General features: G+C 39.1%; 1 protein-coding gene across 1 annotated transcript in view; it reads left to right on the top strand.

Moving 5' to 3' along the window:
• CTNNAL1 (catenin alpha like 1) overlaps window positions 1-27,594 on the top strand; it is a 57,794-nt gene that overhangs the window by 19,436 nt on the left and 10,764 nt on the right. The window contains exons 3-11 of the mRNA XM_039240739.1: window positions 2,135-2,322; window positions 3,955-4,074; window positions 6,013-6,102; window positions 7,112-7,282; window positions 10,599-10,799; window positions 12,924-13,010; window positions 16,351-16,509; window positions 18,639-18,731; window positions 22,214-22,364. Of these exons, the coding sequence (XP_039096670.1) occupies window positions 2,135-2,322; window positions 3,955-4,074; window positions 6,013-6,102; window positions 7,112-7,282; window positions 10,599-10,799; window positions 12,924-13,010; window positions 16,351-16,509; window positions 18,639-18,731; window positions 22,214-22,364 (1,260 nt within the window). The remainder of the gene's footprint in view (window positions 1-2,134; window positions 2,323-3,954; window positions 4,075-6,012; window positions 6,103-7,111; window positions 7,283-10,598; window positions 10,800-12,923; window positions 13,011-16,350; window positions 16,510-18,638; window positions 18,732-22,213; window positions 22,365-27,594) is intronic.

Here is a 27,594-nt window from a genome sequence, read left to right as displayed (position 1 = left end):
CTTCCTCTATTAGTAGAGTTTTAGCTATTGTCATGATATGTAACCAATCAATATCTAGTGACTTATTCTTTGGATTTTCCTGTGTTGTTTCAGGTTCCTGTTACCTGAAAGTAAATTTATCATCTCCCTTTCTGTGTCCTTCTGATTAAAAAAAAATTAGGTTCACAACATTGAAGCCATTTCCCCCCCCCCCTTTTTTTTTTTATTTCTAGGAGAGAGAGAGAGAGAGAGAAAGAGAGAGAGACAGCGTGAGCAGGGGAGGGTCAGAGAGAGAGGGAGACACAGACTCTGAAACAGGCTCCAGGCCCTGAGCTGGCAGTCAGCACAGAGCCCAACACGGGGCTCAAACCCACAAACCACGAGATCATGACCTAAGCGAAAGCTGGACGCTTAACCGACTAAACCACCCAGGTGCCCCAGTGAATCTCCTTTTTTATATTCCTATGGCTGCTGTCCTTGCAAGATCCTTACTATTTCATACCCACCTTCGACATAGCTGCCTCACTAGTACCCTGACTTTGAGTCTCTCCTTTCTAGTCCAGGTGCTTTCACCAGACTCATCCTAAATCTCGATTGTGTCAACCCCATGACCTGTCCATTAAAGTTCAGGTACTTTTACTTAAGATCCTTAGCTATGGGCAGATACTTTATTGGGTGTATGTAATAATATTGACAAGGGGGCTTTTGTGAGAAAATCGATCTGTTATGCACTGAGGTTTACTTGGGATGTAAAAAATTATCTTTAGCATTGCAAGATGATGGAAAGTTTATTTTTTTAGTCCTGTTAAGTTAAACCATAAAGTTTGGAATAAATTATAGCCTGGTTTCATTGTTAAGGAGAATATGTATTTGTATTGTTTTATTGATGGATAATTGATATTACGGAAATCAACAGCTTCTTACTGCTCTGCGTTGCGTTCTTCTTTTTGTTTTTTTAACTCTTTTTAAATGTTTATTTTTGAGAGAGAGAGAGAGAGAGAGAGAGCCAGCCAGCCAGCCAGGAAGGGGCAGAGAGAAAGGGAGATACAGAATCTGAAGCAGGCTTCAGTTTCTGAGCTGTCAGCACAGAACCCAAGGTGGGGCTCGAACTCATGAACTGTGAGATTATGACCTGAGCTGAAGTCAGATACTCAACCAACTGAGCCACCCAGGCACCCCTTAACTTTTATTTTTAATGTTTATTCATTTTTGAGACACACAGAGAGACAGAATGTGATTGGAGGAGGGGCAGAGAGAGAGAATGCAAAGCAGGCTCCACGCTCTGAGCTGTCAGCACAGAGCCCCATGTGAAGCTTGAACTCACGGACTGCGAGATCATGACCTGAGCTGAAGTTGGATGCTTAACCAACTGAGCCACCCAGACACCCCTTCTTTTTTTCAATGCTTATTTATTTGAGAGAAAGAGAGAGAGAGAGAGAGAGAGAGAGAACACGCATGAGCAGGGGAGGGGCAGAGAGAGAGAAGGCAAAGAATTCAAAGCAGGCTCTAGGCTCCAAGCAGTCAGCACAGAGCCTGATGCAGGGCTTGAATCCATGAACCAGGAGATCACGACCTGAGCCACGGTCAGATGCTTAACTGACTGAGCCATCCAGGTGCCCCAGAGCAGAAGGCTTTTTAGATCATGTAGTTTGCTGGGGCGCCTGGGTGTCTCAGTCAGTTGAGCGTTCGACTTCGGCTCAGGTCATGATCTCACAGTTCATGGGTTCGAGCCCCGTGTCGGGCTCTGTGCTGACAGCCAGCTCAGAGCCTGGAACCTGCTTCGGATTCTGTTTCTCCCTCTCTCTCTGACCCTCCCCTGCTAACGCTGTCTCTTTCTTGGAAATAAATAAAACACTAAAAAAAATTTAGATCATGTAGTTTGCTATACCACTGACACCAAAAGTTAATATGTTTTTCAAACTTGGTGAAGGCAACAAAATTTTCAAAGTTCTCAAAATTCATTATTTTGTCATTTGAAAGCCTCAAATGATAATCCTTGTGGTCATCAAAGAGAAGCTGTTTCTTCTTCCTGAAATTGGACTTCAAAGCCAATGTCTACCATTGAACATTGTCTCTCTTGAAGAGTAAAGTTTGGATTTTACTTTAAGTATATCTTATTCCCAATTTAACTGTTCACCCTTGCCTTTCTTGTTAGGAGAAACAATTGCAGCACTTACAGATATAAGCAGCTTGAATCACCCAGAGTCTGATGGCCAGATCACAATTTTTACGGATAAAACAGGAGTTATAAAGGCTGCAAGATTACTTCTTTCTTCAGTGACAAAAGTGTTGTTGCTGGCAGACCGAGTGGTCATTAAGCAGATAATAACATCAAGAAATAAGGTACTTGTCTTTCTTGTGTTTCTATACTTGTGACTTTCAGGGTTGTTCAGAAAGCATCTGTTAAGTTAATTACAGGTAATTTGGCAATGCTTGTCAGTTTTAATGTTTACAATTCCAATTGTCTATAGGTTAAAAGTGGTATTTCTTATGTACTTACAATTCCTAAACAATGTGTGTTCTGGGTCTTAACTGTTAGATGCAAATAATATTTCTTCTCAGAAAACCATTATCTACTTGTTGAAGCTTATTCATGAAAGCTTTTCACATATACACATTCAGGAAGAAAAGCCAAACACTATGACACTGTATGTAGTAGAAATATAGTTGATAAAAATACCAAATTCCTCAGTACCTTTTTTTTTTTCAGAGTCAGAGGATAATAATTTATGAACTTAAGAAATAAATTCAGTCATCTGAAACCACAGTTATCCACACTACAAAATTTCTGTTGTAGTATCTGTAGAGACTATGAATAATCATAAAGCTTACAGAATAAGTTTAAACTCTCCCAGCCTAGAACTTTCCCAGTCTCTCAGACAATGGTTGTGCTCCTCCATCATCCGGGAGGCCGGCGCATGTACAGTCACTTCTTTCCCTGGATAATTCCCTAGGCAAGAAGGAGGGCAGTCTGCCAGGGAAGGGATTGTCTCAGTCAGGTGAGAGGACAAAACTACCAGATGAGTGTTGAGTGAATCAGAGTGTGAGTTTCAAGAGAAAAAGAAATTGGAGGGGTAGATCAGGCAGTGCTAGAAGGATAGGAGAAAACCTTCCTGTCTTTGAAAGATAGAGTTTCTGCTCAGTGGTAGCAATCTGCCTTATCTGTGCTAGTCGCCTGCACTTCCTGAGCTGCCAGGGCAGATTAACACGCCAAACATCTATCATATCCTCATTTTTAAAAAGTAAACACAGGATATCTGTGTTTTCTTTACCTATCTTGGTGTGACGAAAGCTAATCCAGTGCTGTTATTTTAGAGACAAGTATTTGAAAATATGTTTCACATTTATTTACTTTACTTCTAATATCGAGAAAACACCTAACATTGTCTGTTGGCTCTGCTGGAGGTTTCTCCCTTTTCCACCCCGGCTTCCCCAAGCCTCTTGGCAATTAATTTATTTGACACGGGCAATTCCTGATTGATCCAAACTGTTTTCCAGCTCTGAAAGTACCACATTTCCCTTTCCACTCCTCACGGTGCAGGTGACCTTCCTTCTACTTCTTCCACTTCTTGGGAAGAATGGGGTTCCTGGTTCACTGAACCTTGAGGCTTCTGTGTATCGCCTATATCCTCCCTCAGTCCCTAGTTCTCTGAAGATTTGATTACCTCCATCCTGCACACTTCCACCTTCTCCAGACTTTGCTACGTAAATGATCTCTGTCTGTCGAGGCATTTCATGTACTCTTTTTCCTTTTAATTTTCAAGTAGCATCAAGTCTCCCCATCCTAACAACAAATCATTCCCTAGATGATGCTGACCTTTGGATCTGCTTTTACTGCTCTGGGCTCCTCCTTCCCTGCCTTCTCCTCCTTTGCTTTCCCCTAGAATTCAGAGTTTCTTCTTTTCCCTCTACTCTCAGCTTTGACATCTCAGTCTCTTTCACACCCACACCTGACAAATATTCTCTATTTTGCAGGTTCTTGCAACTATGGAAAGACTAGAGAAAGTGAATAGCTTTCAAGAGTTTGTCCAAATATTCAGTCAATTTGGAAATGAAATGGTGGAGTTTGCACATCTAACTGGTGATAGACAAAATGTATGTTATTTACCACATTTAAAAATCTTCAAATACATGCACACCTTTGAAGAGGTGTAATCTTTGTGATCATTTGGGTTGGTTTCTTTGCTTATTAAATTATAGCCTTGGTGTTGAAAGCCTTTCATAAAGGGGCCAGGATAAAGTAAATAAATCGACATGGTTTTTTTCCCATACATGTAACAGTTAAATATGTTCTCACCACACACACTGAGAAAGGTCATACTAGCCTTTAGGGCTCAGATCTAATATTTCCTCTTTTATGAAACTACATTTGACTCTTCTACCAGGGCTCAGACAAATAAATTGAGTCATCATATACATTCTGATAGTATTTTGTTGTGTATCTGTTAATTCTTTTTGTAACTTGTTATATATTATTCTGCTCTGACCTATTTCTGTAAGTATTCTATATTAGATCGGTAGTAATAACTCAAGCATTGTTTATCTGCATTAGCTCTGTGTTAGGTATTTAATATACATGATCTCATTTAATTTCAAAAACATCCCTGCAAGATAGATATTGTTATTACTGTTTTACACCTGCGGAGACAGAAACTAAGAGGGGAATAAGCTTTCCCATGGTCACTCTTCTAGCAGATTGAACTCTGTTATGTCTGATTCTGGAGCCTGTACTTTTTAGCCTGCACTGTGATGTTAGTTTTTTATAGGTCTGTTCCCCAATTTAAACTGTAAGTTCCTAAATTTAGGAAGGTGGAAGACCATGTTATATCTAAGGTTGACTTTTCTTTGTTGGGGTACTCATGCACATGTTCGTCTTGTTAGCAGGTTAAATATATAATAATGGGCCTCTTCTTGAGATGTTTGAGACGTAGGCTGTCATGTTGGGCATGGACTATCCTGGTTGTGGCTGGAGTTAGAAGAAGCATATTGGCCTGGAAGGTGGCAGGCTGAATTCTATGCTTAACGTGGTGTTTCTTGGACCATCTGGGTCTTATGGAGGCCTCTCTTTGTCCTGTGGACCAGGCATCTAACAGATTGAGATGCCATTTTTTTTTTCCTGATCATTCGTTTTCACCATACAATATATGGTGTCATGTATGGCTCACAAGTCACAAATGAAAGCACTAATGTGACAGGTGAAAATTTTGTGTAATTCAAATTTCAGTGACCATTAGTAAAGTTTTATTGGGACACAGCCATGTTAGTTGATGTATTGTCTCAAGGTGGCTTTCACACTACAATGGCAGAATTAAGTAGTTGTTTCAGAGACCATTTGACCCAGAAAACCTAAAAAATTTATTATCTGGCCTTTTATTAAAAATGACTTCTGACCTCTGATTTAGATGGTCGTGACCAAATTATGAGTGTATTTGGTTGTAGATTTGATCACACTATTTAGGTACTTTCTGTAATAGCACACATTCTAGTTGGAAGAAACTCTACACCTAAGAAACATCCTTGGTAAGATTGGTTACGTTTAGGACAAATAAATTTCCTTTTGAGATGAATAAATACTTAGAAGGGATTAATCAGACATGGTCTCTGAAAGAGGTGACTTCTAAGTGTCTATTTGGAAGGAAATAATAGCCCATAAATGCTTGATTAATAGGCCACTGCTAATTGAGTAAAGCCTAGGGTGATGGTTTCCGGTGAGGACTGAGATGTGTCCACATGGGCATGAGGATGTCTGGTGTGCAGGCCACCAGGGCATGAGCTACGAGGCAACGTCCCCCTCGGTCTCAGTCCCTGGCCCTGCTGTCCTCAGTAGGGGCAGCTGTTTTTTCTCACACACTGTGTTGCTGTCAAAGTGGTGACATTTTATAAAACTTTATCCTGTTTTTTTTTTCATTTTGTCACTTTATAAACAATGTTAGTTAATTGGTTGAGTCTTGTTATTGTTGAATAAATGCTTTTCCAAGATATCAGATTGAGTATTGGATCCTAGACTACTCAGTGATTTTATTTCATTTTTAGGATCTGAAAGATGAGAAGAAAAAGGCAAAAATGGCAGCAGCAAGGGCAGTTCTTGAAAAGTGTACAATGATGCTTCTCACAGCCTCAAAGGTAGGAACACTTTTGTTTTACCTGAGTAAACTCACCTAACTCATATATTTTTACATTTTTACAAAGATCAGAGCGATAAATCAGAACATAGGCCACAGCAGCCAGATCTGTTATTCTTTAGCAAGAATGCTAACTTCCTTTCCCAGTTCCAAACAGCAGTTAATCCGTGAGTCAGCTTTGAGTGAGCAGCCGAGCGGAAGATGGTGTACTGGGTGCTGTGACTCCGGCCTGTCACACACTGTCACTGCCTGCAGGGCTTGCCAGTCTCATTGGGGAGCCAGCGCACGTGCTCTTGAAAAAGCTAGGCAAGTTAGGATCTGTTGAGTAACAGTGGAGCATTAATTCAGACTTTAATTTGTTTATTCTGTCAATTCCTACCTTTAATTCCTTATTCTCCTTTAACAAAATTGTGAATTGAGCGCTTGTAATTCCAAACAGCAGCTGGACAGCATATTGGTACAATTCAAGAACGAACTAGGAAACAGCTCGTTAGCAGTTTATTTAGAGTTGCCTTTTCTGCTCAGAATATTTACTCGAGGCTAGGATTAGTGAGGCCACAAAAACAGTCCATCGGAGCCCATTTGGAAGGCCCTGTTCACGTCTAGGCCCGTGAGCAGTTTTCATTCTCATTTTTTAAAAATCAAAGATGCATCCACAGTCATGCAACGTTTGTTCATTTTTCCTCATTCTTTTTTAGTTTTTGCACATGTAAGGCAACATTTTAAAATAGTTTTAATCATGATAAAGATAGTTTTTTTCCCCCAAGTTTTAAGTAAGCTTACTGAAGTATAAAGATACAGTTTTGCACTGTGCCTTTTTCACTTAACCTTGCTATCGCTTTTTACTCATCCTGCTTCCACTTTTAGTGAGGAGAAGCAGCTGGGTGAGCCAGGGACCCAGGAGATTTTGGTAAAGAACCATTTTTATTAGCATGACATGTTCTCTGTAAGATTTTGTGTATTATGGTATGGGCCAAATCTTAAAATAAAAATGTTAAATTGTTTTGAAGACCTGTCTCAGGCATCCCAACTGTGAATCAGCCCACAAAAACAAAGAAGGAGTATTTGACCGAATGAAGGTGGCATTAGATAAGGTGATTGAAATCGTGACTGACTGCAAACCCAGTGGAGAGACTGACATTTCATCTGTCAGTATTTTTACTGGAATTAAAGAATTCAAGGTAAGAATAGAGAGAATATATTTTCTTTTTTTTTTTCTTTCCATATCAAAGGAGCATCATTAGATGTAGTATCTATATTTTGGCATACTATTTTAGAATAGAGGCTTCACCAAAGTGGGTATTTCTCTTTCAGATAGTGCCACTCTGTATAAACTTAATGTTCAGTAACATCTGGTTTAGTGTAGTTTGTACAAAGAATACTGGTCTTGGGTTATGGTAGCTACCCTGGCCCTGTGTAGCCATCTGGTTCAGTGGGAGCCTCCTGTCCTCCGTTTGGAAGGGCCTTCCCAGTATTTGGAGCAGTGTTGTACTATCCGTGGATGATGACAGATAGCAAATCATTTCTGCTGGAATCTCTACTCTTCCCTGGGCTCTACAGCTGATACTTTGAGACTGTAGCAATAGTATTAATGTTAATTAAAAATTTTTTTTAAGTTTATTTTGAGAGGGAGCGTGTGTGCATGTGTGTAGGTGGGGGAGAGGGGCAGATAGAGGGATAGACAGAATCCCAAATCAGGCTCTGATTTGTCAGTGCAGAGCCCATCACAGGGGTCAAACTATGAGATCGTGACTGAAGCCAAGATCCAGAGTCAGACGCTGAATTGACTGGGCCACCAGGTGTCCTGGTAATTAAAATTTTTAAATGAACACTCATACATGCTAACATGTATTATTGAGCACTTATTCTGTGCCCTGCTTGAATGCTTTAAATGTATGGGTATATAAAATCCTCATAAGAACTATAGTTATTATCCCCATTCTACTGTTGAGGAGACTGGGAAACAGAGATTAAGTAATATGACAGCTAGGAAGTGCCAGAGGTAGGATTTGAAACCTGGCAGTGTGACTCCGAATCCCCACCATTTTAGGGCAGAACTTCTCATGGGAAGTCAGAGAAGTGGTGAAGTCACTCTCTGTGGAAGAGCAGGGGCTGCGTCAGGGGGGCCCTAGGATATCATCGAGCATGACCCCGTCTAACAGCTGGGAAGACTAGGGCTCTCAGTAGTTGTCAAATCAGCTAAAGGCTGCAGCAAGGATGGCATTCTTTCATCTTTTTAATTGCGTGAATGTCTAAGTAGGAACATGGGGTGAGAGAAAGGCATGGAAAGGACAGTTATTTTTAGGGGCCATTCTCCTCATTAAATTATCGAATTTAATCTCTAACTTCCCTTTTAGGTGGGTCTTACTATCCTCCTGTTTTTGAGGAGGAAAGCCAGTAAGTGGCGGAACCCCTCTTTAGAAGCAGGACTCACAAATCCCAAAGTCTGTGACCTTTCAGGTTATACCTGCGGGTTTGCCTGTATGCTGCCGGTTCTGCCCTCTCTTTCTAAGGAGAAAGAAGCTACAAAGATCAGTCATTCTCTTAGAGTTTTTATTCCTGTTTTTATAAAGTTGGGGATGACGGAGGTGTCTTGTCAAGGGTTAAACGATAATTAGGGAAACAAACAGGGCCAGAGCTAGGTCTTTGCCTCCTGGTGCTGTACTTCGGCTCCGGGTTAACCCAGGGCAGTGCTGTGCCTGTGGATGCCGCCAGCTGCTCTGGCTGCCCCTTCACCACCAGGCATTCTGGAGGGCAGAGCTGTTAGGAATAGACTCCGTCTCATGGTCAGTGGGTATCTTTTTGGCATCTTACCTTCTTTTCTTTCTGTCATCTATAGCAGAAAGCTGCATTACTATGCTCAGTACTCTGAGTATGTGGACAAATCTTATGAAACCATATAATTGAATAGTCTTTGGAAAAAACTACTAAGTTGCTTTTTTCTTTTTTTTAATTTAAGTTTATTTATTTTTGAGAGAGAGACAGAACATGAACAGGGGAGGGGTAGAGAGAGAGGGAGACACAGAATCTGAAGCAGGCTCCAGGCTCTGAGCTGTCAGCACAGAGCCCAACACGGGACTCGAACCCACCAACCGCGAGATCATGACCTGAGCCGAAGTCAGCCGCTTAACCGACTGAGCCACCCATGCGCCCCTAAGTTGCTGTTTAAAAGCATATATATGTTTTTTCAAAAGGCAGAATCAAAAACCTTAAACATAAATGGTATGTGGTCAACATGACTGATTTTATGTTATAATCCTGTTTAAATTCTCAATCTCAGATGCTTATTGTTAATTCCACACATTACTTTTATCCATGTTCTTTCCTAGCTTAAAAGAAAAAAATATGCTGTTTACCTAAGATGGAGTAGTTACTGGAGACAACTTGGGCCGAGAGGAGAAGGGAAAGCAAGCCCCCCACCCCCACCGCCATGGCATTTCCAAATCTTGGTATTTCAATGAGTCATGTGAAAATGGATCAGATGTAAGGATTATCTTGAAACTATATTTATGAAAGGACTTTAAAGTGCTAAACAAGTGTAAGCCATCCTTATCAGCGCATTCAATGTGACCACAGTCATGGTCATTACCACGGATCACCTCTTGGCCCAAGTTGTTTCTATGACACATCTCATGAGCTGGAGGTTAAATCCAATTGAAGTGGCAGAGTGTCAGTAGAAAGCTGAGAGAGAGAAAGACTGTGTGCCGGTGAGCATGTGTCAGTCACATATTTAGGGAACTCTGAGTAAAGGATGGCTGAAGTGACAGGTTGTCTGGGACATTGGGGGGTGGTGAGATAGACTGTCAGAAACATCTGTAATGTCATCAAGACCCTAGAGGATTTTGTGTTATGCAGGAGAAATTTGGGCTTAATTTTAGAGGTGGTAAGATGTCAGTTAGAGGAAGATGGCAATATCAGAAGCTTTCCATTTTAGAAAGATTATACAGGTAGGAATGGTAGAGAATATTTTGGTCAAGGTGGTGCTGTAGGGGACATAACACAAAATGTAGAGAGACCGATTAGGCGCCTAGGAGAGTTTTGCTGAATTGAGGAGGAAAAAATTGATGTCTTTCCCAGCCCTTCCCATACCCACACCCTCCACACCCTTTCCCCCTGGGCTCAGTACAAGTTCATATTTGGATGTGGCGCCTTCTAGGACTTGGCCTCAGGATTTTCTCAGATGCAGATTTTCTACTTGCAGGCTGGTTCATTTTTCCTACCGGTTGCTACACGATAATGCTTTTTCTGCCTTAGTGTTTACTGATCTCCTAGGAATGTGCTATTAACAGCCATCACGGTGAATCTCTGCATGGCCACTGGTGGCTCCTGAGCAATGTGTCCTGGAGAATAGAGTCATCACTAGAGGCTGTATTTCCCCCAAGCACTCAGATAGGCGAAGAAATGGCTAGTGTCTCTCTGGGCACTGTTAGAAATTACAGCCCATTTGGTTCGGTGGGAATATTGACTCATATAGATGTCTGTCCTTTTTGTTCACAGATGAACATTGAAGCTCTTCGAGAGAATCTTTATTTTCAGTCAAAAGAGAATCTTTCTGCGACTTTGGAAGTCATCTTGGAGCGCACAGAGGATTTTACTGATTCTGCCTACACCAGCCATGAGCACAGGGAGCGCATCTTGGAAGTGTCCACTCAGGCGAGGCTGGAACTACGGCAGTTGATTTCTGTGTGGATTCAAAATGTAAGAACAATTTGAATTCTTAATACAATAATCCTTAATACAATAGCTTTTCCCTAAAGCCCCAAGAACTGTGCAAGCTAATATAATTACCAGGAGTATGACTGTGGCCTAGAATGGGACAAGGATGTCTCATCTCTTTTCTCCCCCCTCCTTGGCCAAAGCATCCCCCCCATCCAGCGCTCACAGTATTTGACATTTCTGGGCCTTTTGTTTCTCAGTTTCTCAGGCTGGCCAGCCTGGATTCTCTACCACCATCACGAGTTCACCTCATAGTCCCCAGTCATCCACCAAACCCACCTCTGGAAAATTCCTCCCCAGAATGCTTCTTCAGAGTGAAGAGCAGAGGGTAGACCCCTGCCTACAGGTTCTTGGGACCCAAGTCTTACTGCCAGAACCATTCAGACGTGCACACTTCTTAACTCTGAGGACAGCTGATTTACAGATACAACAATTTAGAAAACTTACTGACGTCTAGATGCAGTGGGTAGATCAGCTGCCAAGTGAGAGATTTTTCACCCTTGCCCTATTTCTTGGTCTAAGATTGGTGAGCATCCATTTGAAGGTTAGACTGCTGGCATGCATAGAGCCTGGGATGCCATGTGGACTAGAGTGGTAAAGATGGACAGACTTGGGGGTGCCTGGCTGGCCCAGTGGGTAGAGCTTGTGACATTTGATCTTGTGTTATGAGTTCAAGCCCTATACATGGTGTAGAGTTTATTTAAGATTTAAAAAGAAAAAAAAAGATGGACAGAGTGAGACAACACAGAAAGTGTGTATCGAGACTCTTGGAGAGAGTGGTTCCAGAATTGAAAGGTAGAGGCCTCAGACTCTACCTGAAATATCTCTGTGATATCTAACCTTAAGTATAGATTGTGTCAGTGTTAAATTTTAAACCCAGAGTCAATTTAAAAAGTTACTTTGAGGAAGTGTTGTCTGTGTTAGGAATCCAAGTCTATCAATACTTAAATTTGCAATTAACACCTTTTCCATATTTCACAAGCACTGGCTCTGCATGCCAGATGTATTGTTCATTCATTCATTTTTTTTCAGCAGTTGTTACTGAGTGCCTTTTATATGCCAGGCACCGGAAATCTAAAGATGAATAAGATAAAATCTTTGCCTGTGAGAATTTTGCAATGTAAAACAATGAGAGAAGGGGTAAGATAAGTACAGAAAGTTTTCTAAGTGTCCCAGGAGAGGTACAGACCATGTGTTGCATGGATTTGGAGGACAAATTTATATTTAGGGAGAAGAATTAGGAAGACCTCTTGGGGAGGCTGGGTGGCTTAGTCAGTTGAGTTTCCAACTTCTGATTTTGGCTCAGTTCATGATTCCTGGGTCATGGGATGGAGCCCTACATCAGGCTCTGCGCTGTACATGGAGCTTGCTTCAGATTCTCTCTCTCCTTCTCTTTCTCTCTCTCCCCCCTCCCTCTGCCCCTCTCACATTCTGTGTCTCTTTCTAAAATAAAATAAACAAATAAAAAGACTTCTTGAAGATAGTGACATTTAACAATGTATTCATTCAAAGAACTGACTACCTACTACCTTCCATTTGCTGTGCTAGGTATTGTGTATTCATTGGTGAGAAAAATAAATGTAGTCCCAGCCTTCGTGGAATTTACCAAGGCCTAGTGGGGAAGGAAGGCTTTAAACAAACAAACAAACAAACAAAAAGAATAAAAAAGTAACTATGTAATTGCAAGCGAGGATGATTACTTAGAAGATTAGAATGGATAAGAAGATAATTTAGATTGTGTGAACTGAAAAGGTCTTTCTCTTATGTAGAGATTTGAAGGAAGATAGGATTTTAATTTTTAGCCCCGTTAAGAGCAAAGAGATGAGCATTCAAGGCAGAAGATAAAATTGATTCATTTTAGACATGATAAATTTATTAAAGAAAATTAGATTTTAAAAATTCATCTTTTTATAGTCAGAATGGGAAAATATAACTAGTTAAAATTCTGTTTTCTGTTCCAAACATAAACAGGTGAATTTTTAAAATCTACTTTTTTTTATAATTCACAGAATGATATTAAACCTTTATTGTAACTTATAGTTCAAGTACAATTGGAATTACTAGATAAAAAGATGAAGTAACACTATATATATTTTTAATTTTTAGCAAAGCAAGAAAACAAAAAGTATTGGTGAAGAACTAGAACTCTCTGTATTGAAAATCAGCCACAGCCTCAATGAACTTAAGAAAGAAGTAAGTATCATTTGAAACCTACCTCTTTTAATTCTTTGCTAATTTTCATGTTGTATGGTATGTATGCGATGCATCAGTATTAGTATGTCTGTGTGCCCAGAAAATGAGTTCCCATTTGGAAGCCACCATTTTATTAGTGCCATCACTGTCAAAGCTTGTACATGGATGTTCATAGCAGCTTTATTTATTATAGCCCCAAACTGGAAACAGTCTAAATTTCTATCAACAGAGGAATCGATAAATGAATTTTGGTATAACTATAACAAATATTATTCAACAAAAAGGAGCAGTATCGATACAGGTAATAATACAGGTGAATCACTAAAACATAACACAAAGAGGTCAGACACAAAGGAGCATGTGTGTGTGTGTGTGTGTGTGTGTGTGTAATTCCATTTAGAAGAAATTCTAGAAAAGCAATACTAATTTACAGTGTCAGAAACCAGATCAGTGGCTGCCTGGGGCTAGAAGTTGGGAGCTATTCACTACAAAGGGGCAGAGGCAAACTTTTTGGGGTAATGGAAATGCAATAAATATTGATTGTACTGGTAGTTACCACCGCAATATAGATATAAATGTTTGTCAAAACTCATCAAATAGCTCCCTTGGTATATTTTACTGCATATAAACTATAACCTTAATAAAATTTATTTTTAGAAATATTCTTTTGGTTGAGATTTCTCTGCTTCCTGAATGAAAACCTTGCCATCTCGTGACTTATTTGATCACTCTCAGGTGATTGCAAGTCACTTTAAGTCAGATGTTTGCCAACTATGACCAGGTTGTCTGTTATAAAGTTTCAGGAGACCTAGTCCTGCCCATGTGCTTACATGTTGTCTTCTGCTTTTTCACTACAACAGCAGAGTTGGGTGTAGTAGAAACTATGCAGCCTGAACAGCCTGAAATATTTGCTATCTGACCCTTCATAGAGTGAGTTTGCCAGTCTGTGCTTTAGGTCCTGAGACACAGTCTCAGTGTAAAAATGAGAATATTTTCTCTAATATATTAATCGCCACTTCCATATTCATTCAATTGTAGGACTCGGCTCCTGTTTCCCAGCCCCACCTAGGGCTTTTGGGAAAGGTGTGGTCTCTGGTCTCTTTTCATGCTCTCATCCCCCGCCCCCCCTCCTTTATCTAGCTTCTGTTCCTGATCTTTGCCAGCTGTGGCTCAGGGCCAGAAGAGAGGAAGTGGGGAGGTGGAAAGTTCTTTGAAACTGGCACCCTTACAGGATGCTTTGGGCTCTGTCTAGAGCTGACTTTGTCTCTCGTGGATGCTGGGGTATGTTCTGCAGAGTCCCTCCTGTGGGGCCTCAGCCCTTCACTGCAACTCCCATGTCACGCAGCTCCCTCTACTTTGGGGGTGCCTGGAGGTGGCACTCAGTAAGCATCTGTCCACTCTCCAGACAGCTTCCTTATCTCTAATTCCTTTATTCTTTTACACTTCTGCAGAGTCAGGCTTCAAGGGAATGAAACTGGGTTTTGGTTTTCTTTTATAAATTACATACATGATGATTTGTTTCACATCTTACTTTGTACTGGCCTCTTTTGGAACTTTCATTTATATATCTTGTTAAACATAGAAGGATGTTGTGGTTTTCTTTGGTTTAAAAAAAAGCCTATCCATTTTTTCCCTAGCCTCTTCAATTTTAACTAAATTATTGTTAAAACTTGACTATCAGTAAGAGAATAAAATCTTTTGGTGATAGACTGAGTGGCTTTCTACCAGCTTCATTTTCCTTACCTTTGAAATGAGTGTAACAACATCAACGTGGAAGACTTTTCAGAAGGAGGAAGGCAGATGATGTCTGTAGAGCTGCTGTCAGTTCATTGCATGGAGCGGAACTTCCGGTTTGTTTGCCGTTTCTCCCTCACGGTTGGTAATAAGATGTCTCTAGACCCACTCATCAGATTTACGTGACTGTGGGCAAGTCACTTGGTCCCTAAGGACCTGTTTCATAGTCTGTAAAATAAAGGGCTGGCATTAGGTATTCTCTAAGGCCCTGATGGTTAAATAAAATATTTTCAAATTCTTATGAGGCATTTAGTTTCCAGAGGAAAGTACATTTTAATGTCTTTGTTTCTGACTGTAATTATTCTCACTTGATTGCGTAAATGAGGACTACTCTATTGTTAATTTTGTAGCATGTCCTGTTACTTGAAATGACTTTGGATTACTTCCAGAAAAAAAAAAATCATTTCATTCAATAGGCTTAGTTCAAAGTCAGATTTTCCTTAGGACAGTGTTATTAAAAATGATCTCTTCCTGGAGAAACCCAGAATAACCCATCACATCATTTTTTTTTTTTTTAAATAAAAGGCAAGATGAAAAGAAGATTTTGGAGTGATCAGACCCAAAGATATCTGCTGAGAGTGAGCCATGCTTAAAATCCATTCCAGGCCAACTATAGCCTTGGGGTTTTGATTACCCTTTATCTCTCATTTCACCTGTGACCCAAGAGTTGGGGGGTAAAGTTCTGGCTAGAACTACAGATGGGATGTAACCCCCTGAGGGAAGGGGTTGTGTCCTACTTGTCATGTATGTCCATCCTCTGGTACAGGGTCTGCCACGGTCTGAGTGTTTAATCAAGTTGTGACTAATACCTAACTGACTGAATTTCACATCAATACCTTTTCAAAAGTCTATTATTAGAAAACACTAATGATCATGAACTGCCATTTGATTTTCCTCTTAGTACTCTGAACACCATCTTCTTAATAAGGAATAGTTCTTTTTTTTAATGTTTTATTTATTTCTGAGAGAGAGAGAGAGAGCGTGAGCATGAGCAGGAGAGGGTCAGAGAGAGAGGCAGATACATAATCTGAAGCAGGCTCCAGGCTCTGAGCTAGCCATCAGTACAGAGCCCGATGCGGGGCTTGAACCCATGAACCGTGTGATCATGACCTGAGCCAAAGTCGGATGCTTAACTGACTGAGTCACCCAGGCACCCCAATAAGGAATTGTTCTATTCCTTCCTAAGTTTTAGAGTAGCAGAAGCATTTTTTAAGTAAGAGAAAAGCTGTATGGAAAAGATCTGGTTAATAGCAGGGTGAAATAGGGACCAGCCACTCTGCACTGGCTGAGCAGTCCATTTTCTGTACACAGCATTACTGCCAACATCAGGGGGCTCCAAGATGTCGGTGTCACTCCCACCCTGGGAACTTGCAAGCTGCCCAGTGCTGTACAACTTCTACTGTTACCACAAGGAACTTTACACTTTCCTCTCAGTGGATCAAGTGAGACTGCCTTTTCGTTTTTAAAGTGCTCATGAGGTGCTTGATTACAGAACCTTCTTGTTTGTTGTCTTTCTTTCATTACCCTTCACCCCCCACATCTGCAGCTTCACAGTACAGCAACTCAGCTGGCAGCAGATCTGTTAAAATACCATGCTGATCATGTGGTTCTAAAAGCATTAAAACTTACTGGAGTAGAAGGAAATTTAGAAGGTTTGGCTGAATATGCCTGTAAACTCTCTGAACAGAAAGAGCAGCTTGTTGAGGTGAGTAATAGGTTTGTTTGTTAAAGAAATTATGGTTTCATGATAGTTGTGCTACCATTCACACAGTTTTTGTTTAACTTATATGAGCATTTCCTCTGTCTCCTTTGCAGTTTTAAAGGTATAATGTTTATCTGTTCTAACAACAGTCTGGTCTCTAAAACAAAACAAGAAAAAATGCTGGACCCCACAGATGCACTTACTCATCTTCTTGTCTTTATTCTCTCAGAGAGATTAGGCTTTGGAGTAGAGTAATGGAGATAGAGTGTATGACTTTGTTTCTATTTGAATCTGTGGAGTCTCAGCAGAAGGAGATGGCATACTTGAATTAGGATAATTTAAAGAGGCTTTAATAAAGGAGCTATTGACAGTTGCATAGACAGGGTGTGGGGGGAACCATGGCAGTGTGGTAATTGGGGTTAGTGATGGTAGAACTGGGACTGCTCCCAGGCCCAAATTAATAGGGAGAGCAAGTGGTGGTTACTGGAAACTGGAAGGGCATAGACTCTTGCAGAAAGCTACCTTGAGAGGTTTGAGTTCAGAACTAGACACAGCCCGAGGCACCCTTGCAAGGAAAGAGTGTGAGAATAAAGGCTCTTACTCCTTTCATTCCTGCTGGTCTGTTGCTGGGACTTCCCATTGACCAAACAGAACTGTGGACCTTATGTCAGTGTCCCAGGGCAAAAAGCAAGTTTGAGAAGGAGGGAGAGTGGATGTGGAGGGACAAAGAGAAGACATTCAGCACAATATTTCTTCTCTGAACCTCTTCTGTCCTGCCCAGATCTCTGTTGCATGTTAGTGGTGCTTCCCCTGCTACTTTTGCTATAAGTTCAATTGTCAACTGAGATTCTGCGCCTTCCATTTATTGAAAACATCAGACAATCAAACATCTCTTAGTAAAAAAATATATATACTTAACCTGTGTATATCTTGTACATATGAGGTGTATCCAACATGTATACAAATGCACAGATAGAACCATAGAGCTATCTCCATATCACCTGCTCTGCCCTGCTCACCAAATCTCAAAGACCAATATTTAGAAAGAAACTTTCTTTAGACTAAGTGGACCAGCTTCCCCTCCTTTACTTGTTTGCATGTGAAAACTGCTAGGGAGCATTCTTAAAATGACTCTATCTCCATTTTAAAATAGATTTGATTCTTATGTTTTTTTTTAAAATTGATTTTTAAAGATATATAACATTGTGTAAACTTAAAGTGTACAATATAATGATTTCATATATGTATATATTGTGAAATGATCACCACAATAAGTTTACTTAACATCCATCACCTCAGATGATTACAGAAAATTCTTCCTTGTGATGGGAACTTCTAAGATCTACTGTCTTAGCAACTTTCAAATATACAAAAACAGTATTGTTAACTATAGTCTTCTATTTTAGAGGCCCACAATTTATTTATCTTATAGCTGGAGATTTCTGTGTCTTGATCACCTTCACTTAATTTCCCCAGCCCCAGTGCTGTTATGTTTCATAAACCAAATATTATTACTGTAAACAAACTCGCTATTTATAGGAATCCTGCAGCAATTTTTTTAAGTGGAAAAAAGGCTTTCTGTCTTAAGTCTCAAGATTTTCAATAATTTTCCTTGATAAAGGCTCTCACTACATCAGCCTTGCCTAATCCAGTATTATCTCCTGTGAAAGGTGTGTTAATTAATTGACCCTGAGGAGAAATGTTGTTTGTTGGTAGACAGAATGTGTAGCTTGACATAGTGTAGCTGAGGGGTCTTGGGCAAGTCACTTCTCTGAGTGAAGTTTCTTCATACGTACAATGTGTGGGTACCAGGAGATCCTTTCAAAGATTCCTCCTGATTCTAGTATTCTGTGCCCACCTGCCATTATCAGATAAGAAATAGGGACAAAGAGACAATATGCCCTATCCTTATTTGTTCCTGCTTTGTTCCTAGAAAATCTATTGGTAACCAATATAGTGTTAGACTAATCTCAGTAATGTACAACTTGATTTTTAACAAGTAAGGTTTAATTTAATAAGGTTTTAATAAGTTTATGTGAAAGGCTTTATTTTCTTTCTTAATTATAAAATGAAAACCTGTATTATGAAGAATGAGAATGTGGAAGTTGAACTATTGAAATGTTTTCTCATAGGCCTGTCGATTGTTGCGACATATATCTGGGACAGAACCTCTTGAAATAACCTGTATACATGCAGAGGAGACATTTCAGGTTACTGGCCAACAGGTATGATTAATAGCAGACCATTCCTTTATATTATGTCTTGTCTGAGTGTCATAACAAATTGTGTGGAAGGAAGATGTGCATGGTTCTGTATCACTAGAGGTCAAACCTGTTGAGAGTAACGAAGATAATGGAGTTTTCATCGATAGCATGCCCGAACAGAGATGACATTGCCTTGGGTTAGCTGCTCATCTGCAAAACTGGAGATTTGCCCATTTAATTGATGTCCTAGTTTATATTTATTTTCAGTGAAGTTGTTTACAATGCAGGTTGTTGTGATACATTTGAGAAGTAAGTTACCAGGGTACCTGGCTGACTCATTTGGTGGGGAGTGTTGCTGTTAAGTCTCAGGGTTGTGGGCTCAAGCCCTGCATTGGGTATAGATATTACTTAAAAAAATAACATCTTTTAAAAAAGTAAGTTACCATTATGGACCAAGCCATAAAAATATTTACATGTTTTGACCTGGGATTTCTAAGGACATAGCAAATTAGAAAAACAAAAACTGAAACAATGTTACGGCATTACTTACAGTAAGATTCAGTTGGAAGCAAAATAACTATCTGAAGTCAGGCAAATAATACATAATGACCTTAAAATAATAATTATGACAACTAGAATTAGCAACATTGAAAAATGTTTTGTTAAAATGTTAGATGACAAAAGCAGGATACAGATTTATATACTTAGTATCATTGCTACTAAGAAAATGCATATAGGAATATGTAGAAATGAAAGTTCTTGCACTTGTTTGGAAGAATTAGGAGTTATTTTTTTCCTGAATTTTCTGAAATACTTCTTTGTCTTTATAATTTCCAAGAGGCTTTTAAAAATTGATCCCCCATTTAATACTGTCCCTGTCAAATTAAAGAGAAAAGGAAGGGGCAGAACTTCATTTCTTTTTTAAGTCGAAGCTCTAAAATACAACTCACTGGGTGTTCTTGTTCCACTTATCATGATCAGCCAAGGACTTACTCCTAACGGCAGTACTGGATGGTAGATGTAGAGCCCTTGGATTTATAGTTAAGAACAGTGCAAGTGACTTAGAGACAGTGGTGACATGTGCCCTCTAGCAGAACAGTGATGAACGCTGGAGGACCATATGCTTCCCTGTAGAGAACAGCGTCAAGGGCTTCTTGTGGAAGCGGTAACAACATGAGTGACCCTTAGCAATGACCATCAGCTGAACATTTTATTATAACCAGAGGATCTGTGTTTATTAGGAAAAACCGAGGCTTCAATATTTGCTTGTCCACTTGAGATTCATCCTGCATATTTCAGTGGGATTGAAGGGTTTGACTCTCCTGCCATATGCAGTCAGCTCTTGTTACCCCCATGCCCTGCTTGCTGTTTGGCTGTAATTCTCTGCTTACTGTTTTAACTGCAGCAGGAATATTAGGGACAACCATACTTTCTTCCTCAGGGCAGCAGTAGAGCCTGTTGTCAACTTCTATAACTTGAGAAGCATTTTTGTTCCCACAGCCTCAGCTTTCGCTCCTAGTCTTTGCCATTTGTTTCACAAAGGGATCATTTAAAGAATTAGAGCATGCCTCTGGGATAATTTATATTTATTTCTGGACATCTCTACTTTAGCTATGTCATTTTTTATTTCTTTTAAAATGTTAGACCTAGGGGTGTCTGGAGGGCTCAGTCAGTTGAGTGTCTGACTCTTTAAAAAAATTTTTTTTAATGTTTATTTGTTTTTGAGAGAGAGAGAGAATGAGTGGGGAGGGGCACAGAGAGAGAGAGAGAGAGAGAGAGAGAGAATCTGAAGCAGGCTCCAAGCTGTCAGCATAGAGCCTGATGAGGGGCTCTAACCCACAAACTGCAAGATCATGACCTGAGCCGATGTCAAACACTTAACTGATTGAGCCACCCAGGTGCCCTGAGTGTCAGACTCTTGATTTTAGCTCAGGTCGTGCTCCTAGGGTTATAGGATTGAGCCCTGCATTGGAGTCCACACTGAGTGATGATTCTCTCTCTCTGTGTCTCTCTTTCTCCCTCTGCCTCTCTTCCCTGCTCACATTCTCTCTCTCTCAAAGTACACACACACACACACACACACACACTCCTTTCCAGGTCACAGTTGAATAGATTGTATAGCATGCAGTAGCTCCTGGGCAAGAGGGTGCTACTGCAGAAATCTAACCCATGGTTCTCTGGCAAGCGCATGTACCTACCTTCCCTGAAGCTGGGAACTGTGTTATGCTCATGAGGCTGCCACCTACTTGTCAAGCCCTGTGCCCATGGGCCTGTGCCTGCCCGGGAGGAGCTTGTCACTTTAATTCCCTTAGAGGGAGCTTGGAGTGGATCATATCAGTCTTCTGAAAGCTCTTCAGTGACTTCCTGTCTCACTCACAGTAAAGTCCAGTCCTTACTGTGCATGTTCCTCTTCACATGGCCACTGGTAACCTTCCTTTTTTCATGTCAGGCTAGTCACACTGGCCTACTGGCTGTTCCTTAAACACACGAGAAGTGTTCCCAACTTATCCCAAATGACTCACCCTAGACTTCCTCATGGCCTCTTGACTTCGTCAGTTCTTTGTTTTTACATGCCTCCTTTTCAGTGACCTTCTAACACCCTCTATCTTTCTTATCCTTTATTTTTATACATACAATTTATCATCTTGTAAAATATCTTAATGTTTACTTGTATGTTTTTTACTGTCTGTCTCCCTCTATTATAATGTGAACCCCATGAAGACAGACAAATTTATCTGTTTCATTCACAGCTGTTTCCCCCGCTCCTGGAACATGGGTACAGTACCTGCCACATAGTAGGTGAATCAATAGCCACATATTAGTTACTTGGTATCTCTGAGCCTTGGTTTCTCGAGCTGTATAGTGGGAATAATATTTATTTGGGAAGGATAGTTAAGTATTTTGTTTGTGTGTTTCTGAAGATTAATACTAATGTATATCAAGCCCTAAAACAGTATTTCAAGAACATATCTGCCATATACTCATAGGTGTGTATATATGTTTCTACTACTACTACTACCACCACTACCAATAATACTACCTCCTCCTCCTCCTAATTACTACTACCATTATTACTACTATTACTACCACTCCTAATACTACTACTATTCCACCACTACCACTACCCCTGTGACTACAACTGCTACCACAACTACTCCACCATCTCTTGTACTGCAGTACACAGTACACTCTTTTAGTCTGAGTATAGCTTTTTGAATTATGCTATGGAAATAACTTTGTTGAAACAGTTTTCCTGAAATAAAGATCTTTGCTCCCTGAATAAATGTTTGTATATAATCATACTATTTATCTGTGGATCAGATTATGAGAAACAACGAGTTTTGTTCTATGTACTTCCACATCAGCCAACATGGAGCTTATATGTGGAAATCACTTCATGGTTGTTTGTGGAGTTGAACAGTACAGACTTAAGTTTGGTCTCCAACATGATTCTAAGAACTAAGATTTTGAAATGTACGCCTGTGTCTGTTGTGCTTCATTAGATCATTTCTGCTGCTGAAACGTTGACATTGCATCCATCTAGTAAAATTGCTAAAGAAAACCTGGATGTCTTTTGTGAAGCTTGGGAATCCCAAATTAGTGACATGTCAACACTGCTAAGAGAAATAAATGATGTGTTTGGAGGAAGACGAGGTGAGAAACTGTCCACAAATTTAAATACCTTATTATTTTAATTAATTCTATTAGTTTTTTAATGTCAAACCTCAGTTGCAGTATGAATTATCTTGTTATAAACCAGTGGGTTGTTTTTACAGTAACATATCTTCCACGGAAAAACTATGAAAATGGTGTCTGTCCTTTATTATAGTATCTAAGCAGTATAATTTATTGTCCAACAGTATGGTGGATTTCTTTGAAATAATGTTAATATTCTAGTTTTTCTACTAAAATTCGGTCCTTTTACATTTTATCTAAATTGTTTCTTAGTTTTAGTATAAAAGCTCTTCTGTAATACAGTTATTCTCTGATTTAATTCTACTAACTTCATAATGAAATGAATGTAGTTATTTGATTTTTGAATTGCTTTCCTTCCACTTGGATGGAATCTCTTTCTTTGATGACTGCATAATCTTGGAATATTTCCTGTGGTGGGTAAGTTCATTGGTATTTCTACAACATGTAGAATAGCACTGCACAATGTATAGGAAGGCATCCTCTTCTTTATTTTAATATCAACTGGGAGTTTTGTTTATTTCCCATTGTATTGTGTATCCTCTTCTTTATGTTTATGTGTTTCATGTATTTTTTTTTTCCCTTTGAACGGCTTCTGTTAGTGTCAAGCATGCTTGTTTGTTTTTTTTTTTTTAATAAAATGCCATGTAAGTCACAGTAACATCAAATTACATACTTATTTTTACTGAATTGCACATTTAAACATTTCATATTTAAAAAAAAATACCTATTTAGGATAATTGCTGATTTGTTTTTTAAAATTAGGAAATGATAGACTTTGTAAATGTAGTGTAATTTGTAAAGTATAATAAATGTTTGCCATGATCCTACATTTAAAGATTTCTGTAATAGTCCAAATGACTTATATTTCGATGCTCTTATAAAGTATTTAAAGGCACATGGATTTTTATTTGAGGCAAGTTTCATATATGAAAAGGTAAAGTGATGTCCACATTTAAAGAAGAGTGATCATTTAGTCATAGGACTTGTTTAGGAAATGAAGAGAAGTGGCTTTCCTGTCCTTGATAACACTAGCATCCACTGCAGATAGACCAGAGTTGAAACAGGAAAATCCTATACTTATTTTTGGACTACATAGTCGAAGCTGGATATTACATTAATGGTTTCTTCTTTAGATTTGGGTAACCTGTCCTCGGAAAATCTTAACTTCCTTAGGGCTGAAAAGAAATTCCTCTTTAGGTGGGAAACTCTGTTGTGTTTAATCAATGGTCCATCCATTGTTTACTGGTAAAGTATCTTGTTATTCAAAAGGATCCTTATGTGGAATTAATTGAGATAGAGTTGGTTGATTTCTTGTACCGCTTTTCTGTGTCTTGACTTTTATCACTAAGCTCATATGAATAGCTTTTCTGACAAAGAAGTCCAATTTTCAGTTAGCCATTATTGGTTGGACTGAGTCCAGTGTCAGTGTTGTTTTTCCTGTTCTGTATGGTTATTATGACAAGCCTGCCTGTTACCTTGCACCTGCCCAGTGGTTCCCTAAAAGGACAGAGTGTATTCTTCGGATCCTCATTTCTCTCTGCTACTGTTGTAACTCATGTTACAGCTATTATTGAAAAGCCTTTGCTGTATTCTAGCTTCCTTTGTTCTGCTCTGAGTATCTTGACTCTCATTACTAGAAAAATTATCAGATATGTTGCACGTTATCATTTAACCAACCAATTAAGTAGCAAACAACATGGTAAGCAATGAGAAGAGATGCTAGTGTTCTCATACTTGAAGTCAGTCTCTGAGCTAGGTCATTGTCCCCCTTATTCTGAGACACTCAAATTTCACCATAGGGCCTCCTGGGATTGTTTTAAGAACTCAAAAACCAATACTTGTCCTACAGCCTTTCTATCTTCATCCATTTCTGCCTTCTTACCCAAACCTCCTGGGAACCCATGGTCTTCTTATTAGAAGGGACCCAATCAGAAAGATTCTATTTTCCCTTAGTGTTGAATATGTAATTATAGCATTTAGAATTTGAGATTACTTTAGGTAACTAAATATTAAAAAGAGACTTCTCTCATAGTCTATAGACTGTCTCTCCTTTAAGTAAGCTGAATTTCTCTTGTTCTTTTTGAGCCATCTTAGAATTAATATGACTGGGCTTCAGGCTATAGCTGTTCCATAGCTCTGCACTTACTTTGTCACTTGGCAGATTGGATCAGATTGGATACATAAGGTGCTGTTCACTGAAATGGGAAGCACAGAAGGAAGAACATGCTTGTGGATAAATAGGAGCTTGTTTGGAGGACATGGAGTTCGAATCAAGGGGGGGTTCCATCAGATAAGAGATAATATGATGATGATAATAGAAATGGAGATAAGAGGACTGATTTAAGAAGAACTTTACAAGTAATATTGGTAGGAATTTGGTGATTGATTGAATGTAGAGACAAGGGAAAGTTTGAGAATGACACCTGGGTTTGGATTAGAATATCCCAATCCTACTCCTGTGGTTAGGTAATAATCATTTAAGTGGGTCTGGGGCCGTGGTCATTCTGGGCATGCCATGTAGAGCTCCTTCCAGAATCAAAAGAGCTAATTGTAGAAACTTGTAATAAGGAACAGCAGCACATCTCTAGTGAAATAATAGGCTTTGCTGTCCTTGGAAATTAGCTTTGGTTTGTAGAGATGCAGAAAAGCTCTGGATACTGAAAATGAGAGTAGCATTTCTCAATTAGGTTTTTAAAAGAAATCATTTGGGTACTCCCATAAGATGAGAGGGACTTTTGAGGTAAATTGTGAACTTAGTTTATCTGGAGGGTAAGTGAGAAGTAAAGATGGTACAGCTGTGGTGTTGATTTAGGGAGTATTAAACTTATGATACCCCTGTGAAAACAGTTCTTTGAAAACAGTTTTATAAATCAAATATCAAGTATATTTCCTCCATAAATATTCCTGTTTTTCCAGTTACTTCTAATGTTTATAACATGTTTTCATCAGAGATACAAATTGCTTGTGCCACTTTTTTAATTTGATGTAATAGTTAAACAGAACTGAGTCAATACATTTGCTTTGCTAAGAATCAATGGCAATAATTCGACTTGTATGGAAAAAAACTATAAAATTAATATAAGATTATTCAGATTAATGATTTTTTTGTATCTTTATTAACTTTTGTTTTGTTTTGATATTATTATCAAATTAACTTGGCTTATATTGGAACTGGGGGAAAGAAGGACAACCTTACCTGAATAGCATTTGGGGAAAAACTATCTGAAGAATGGCCAATTTTGCAATTTTCCTCAAATATGCAAACCATTCTTAGTCCAACCAAATGATGCAAATAGGGAAGAAAACAAAGTACCTGTAAGACAGCCCCAGGGACTGGAAGTGCCAGGTAATTAATTGGTGAATGGTAACAACAGCAAACCAGATTATATAAAGGCTCTTTGTTTCATTGCATTTATTTCTCCCTGCCTTCTGGTTTCTTTAACTCTGTTGTTTCTTGGAGAAATAAGAGATTAACCTAGTTCACTCTTTTTTCCTCTTGGAGAGTGAATGTGAACATTTCCCCTGAAATAGGGGACATAGGCACTATGGGGCAACCCAAGGGTAGATAATACAAGACTGCTCACACCTAAGCTAATCATGTTAAGTAATGATTATGCTTATTTCTGTAGCTTATTAAGACTACTTTTTTAAGGGATATCATGGGCAGGATTTGGGCTTTATATTAAGATAAATGGTGAATTTTGAGGTTCTAATAGAAGTGACTTAAAGTCTTCTTTTCATACCTAAGTCAGGCACTGTTTATATCAGGGCTAGGAGACAAGGCATGAATAATGTCTTCTCCAAGTTTTATTTTTCTCTCACAATTTTGAGAACAGAAAATCATTAATAAAATTCCCTTACAATTCTGACATTACAAAGAAAATATGTGAATCTTAAAACTATTCCCGAGTACCAATGGCTGACCCATAATGATCAGCACTGTTCAATATAACGTGAGCCACATATGCAACTTAAAATTTTATAGGAGGTACAAGAAAATTTTTAAAAAGAAACAGGTGAAATTCATTTTAATATTTTTGATGTAATCCAATGTATCCAAAATACTGTTTCCATTTATCATTAGTACTTAAAAAGTATTAATGAGGTCTTTTATATTTTCCCTTTATATTAAGTCTTCAAAATCCAATATGTATTTTATTAATTTTTGAAGATGTTTATTTTTGAGAGAGAGAGAGTGAGAGCACACACGAAAGCAGGGGAGGGGCAGAGAGAGAGGATCCAGTGCAGAGCCCAAAGCAGGGCTTGAACTCACAAACTGTGAGATCATGACCTGAGCCCCAGTCAGACACCTAACCGACTGAGCCACCCAGGTGGCCCTTCAATATGTATTTTGTATTTAAAGCACACCTCCATTCAGACTGGTTGTGTTTCAGTTGCTCACTAGTCAGTGTCTAGTGGATTCCATATTCAACAGCACAGTTCTGGAAAAAGACGTAAATATGTTATGAACAGGCTCACCCTGTTCATGTAATGGTTGTATAAGAAAGCGTGTGACTTAGTACTCTGACATTGTATTTACTTTTGTCAGGTGAAACTATATGAAATTGCTGTTTTTGTATTTCAAAGTGGTTGAATATCAGCAATTTCACATGGTTCTACCTAATATATTACAGCTGAACAAAACTTGCATTCCTTGAAATCAAGAAATTCAAATCTTATAAATTCTTTCCTCATATATAACAAACTAAGCTTTAAAAAAAAATCTACCATCCATTGCAGTCTGACTGTATACATGATCCAGAGGTTTGAAAGAGAAAAGCACGGGGATGAAGTGGGCATTATACAGTACCTAGCTTTCTGTAGTTCCTGTGCTTCCTGCCATGTGTTAATTCACAGCTAAGAGACTGCCCTTTGGTTTATTTCATCTTCCTATCTTATGCACTAGAGTTGCTTTCTGACTAGAAGAATACTTTATGAAGGGAACTGTAAGTGATTTGTTTTGATACTCACAGAAAAGGAAGCAAGCACTGATAACTCATACTGATAAAAGAAGAATCTGGCTTCATTAGAAGCAGGCTACTATAAACAATTTCACTATGAATGAAGCTTGTTGTCAATATAAGTAATCATCACTGAGATATTTAGCCTTTTCACCATTACATTGGGGGAGGTAGAGATTGTCCAACCAGGTACTGTAGGGATACAACTGTTGACAGTCTTCATGTTC

The sequence above is a fragment of the Hyaena hyaena genome, unplaced genomic scaffold, assembly GCF_003009895.1.
Source record: "Hyaena hyaena isolate Hyena2069 unplaced genomic scaffold, ASM300989v1 scaffold_6, whole genome shotgun sequence".
Classification (NCBI taxonomy): domain Eukaryota; kingdom Metazoa; phylum Chordata; class Mammalia; order Carnivora; family Hyaenidae; genus Hyaena; species Hyaena hyaena.
Note: the sequence above shows the minus strand (reverse complement) of the source record. Positions and strands in the feature narration are given on the sequence as shown.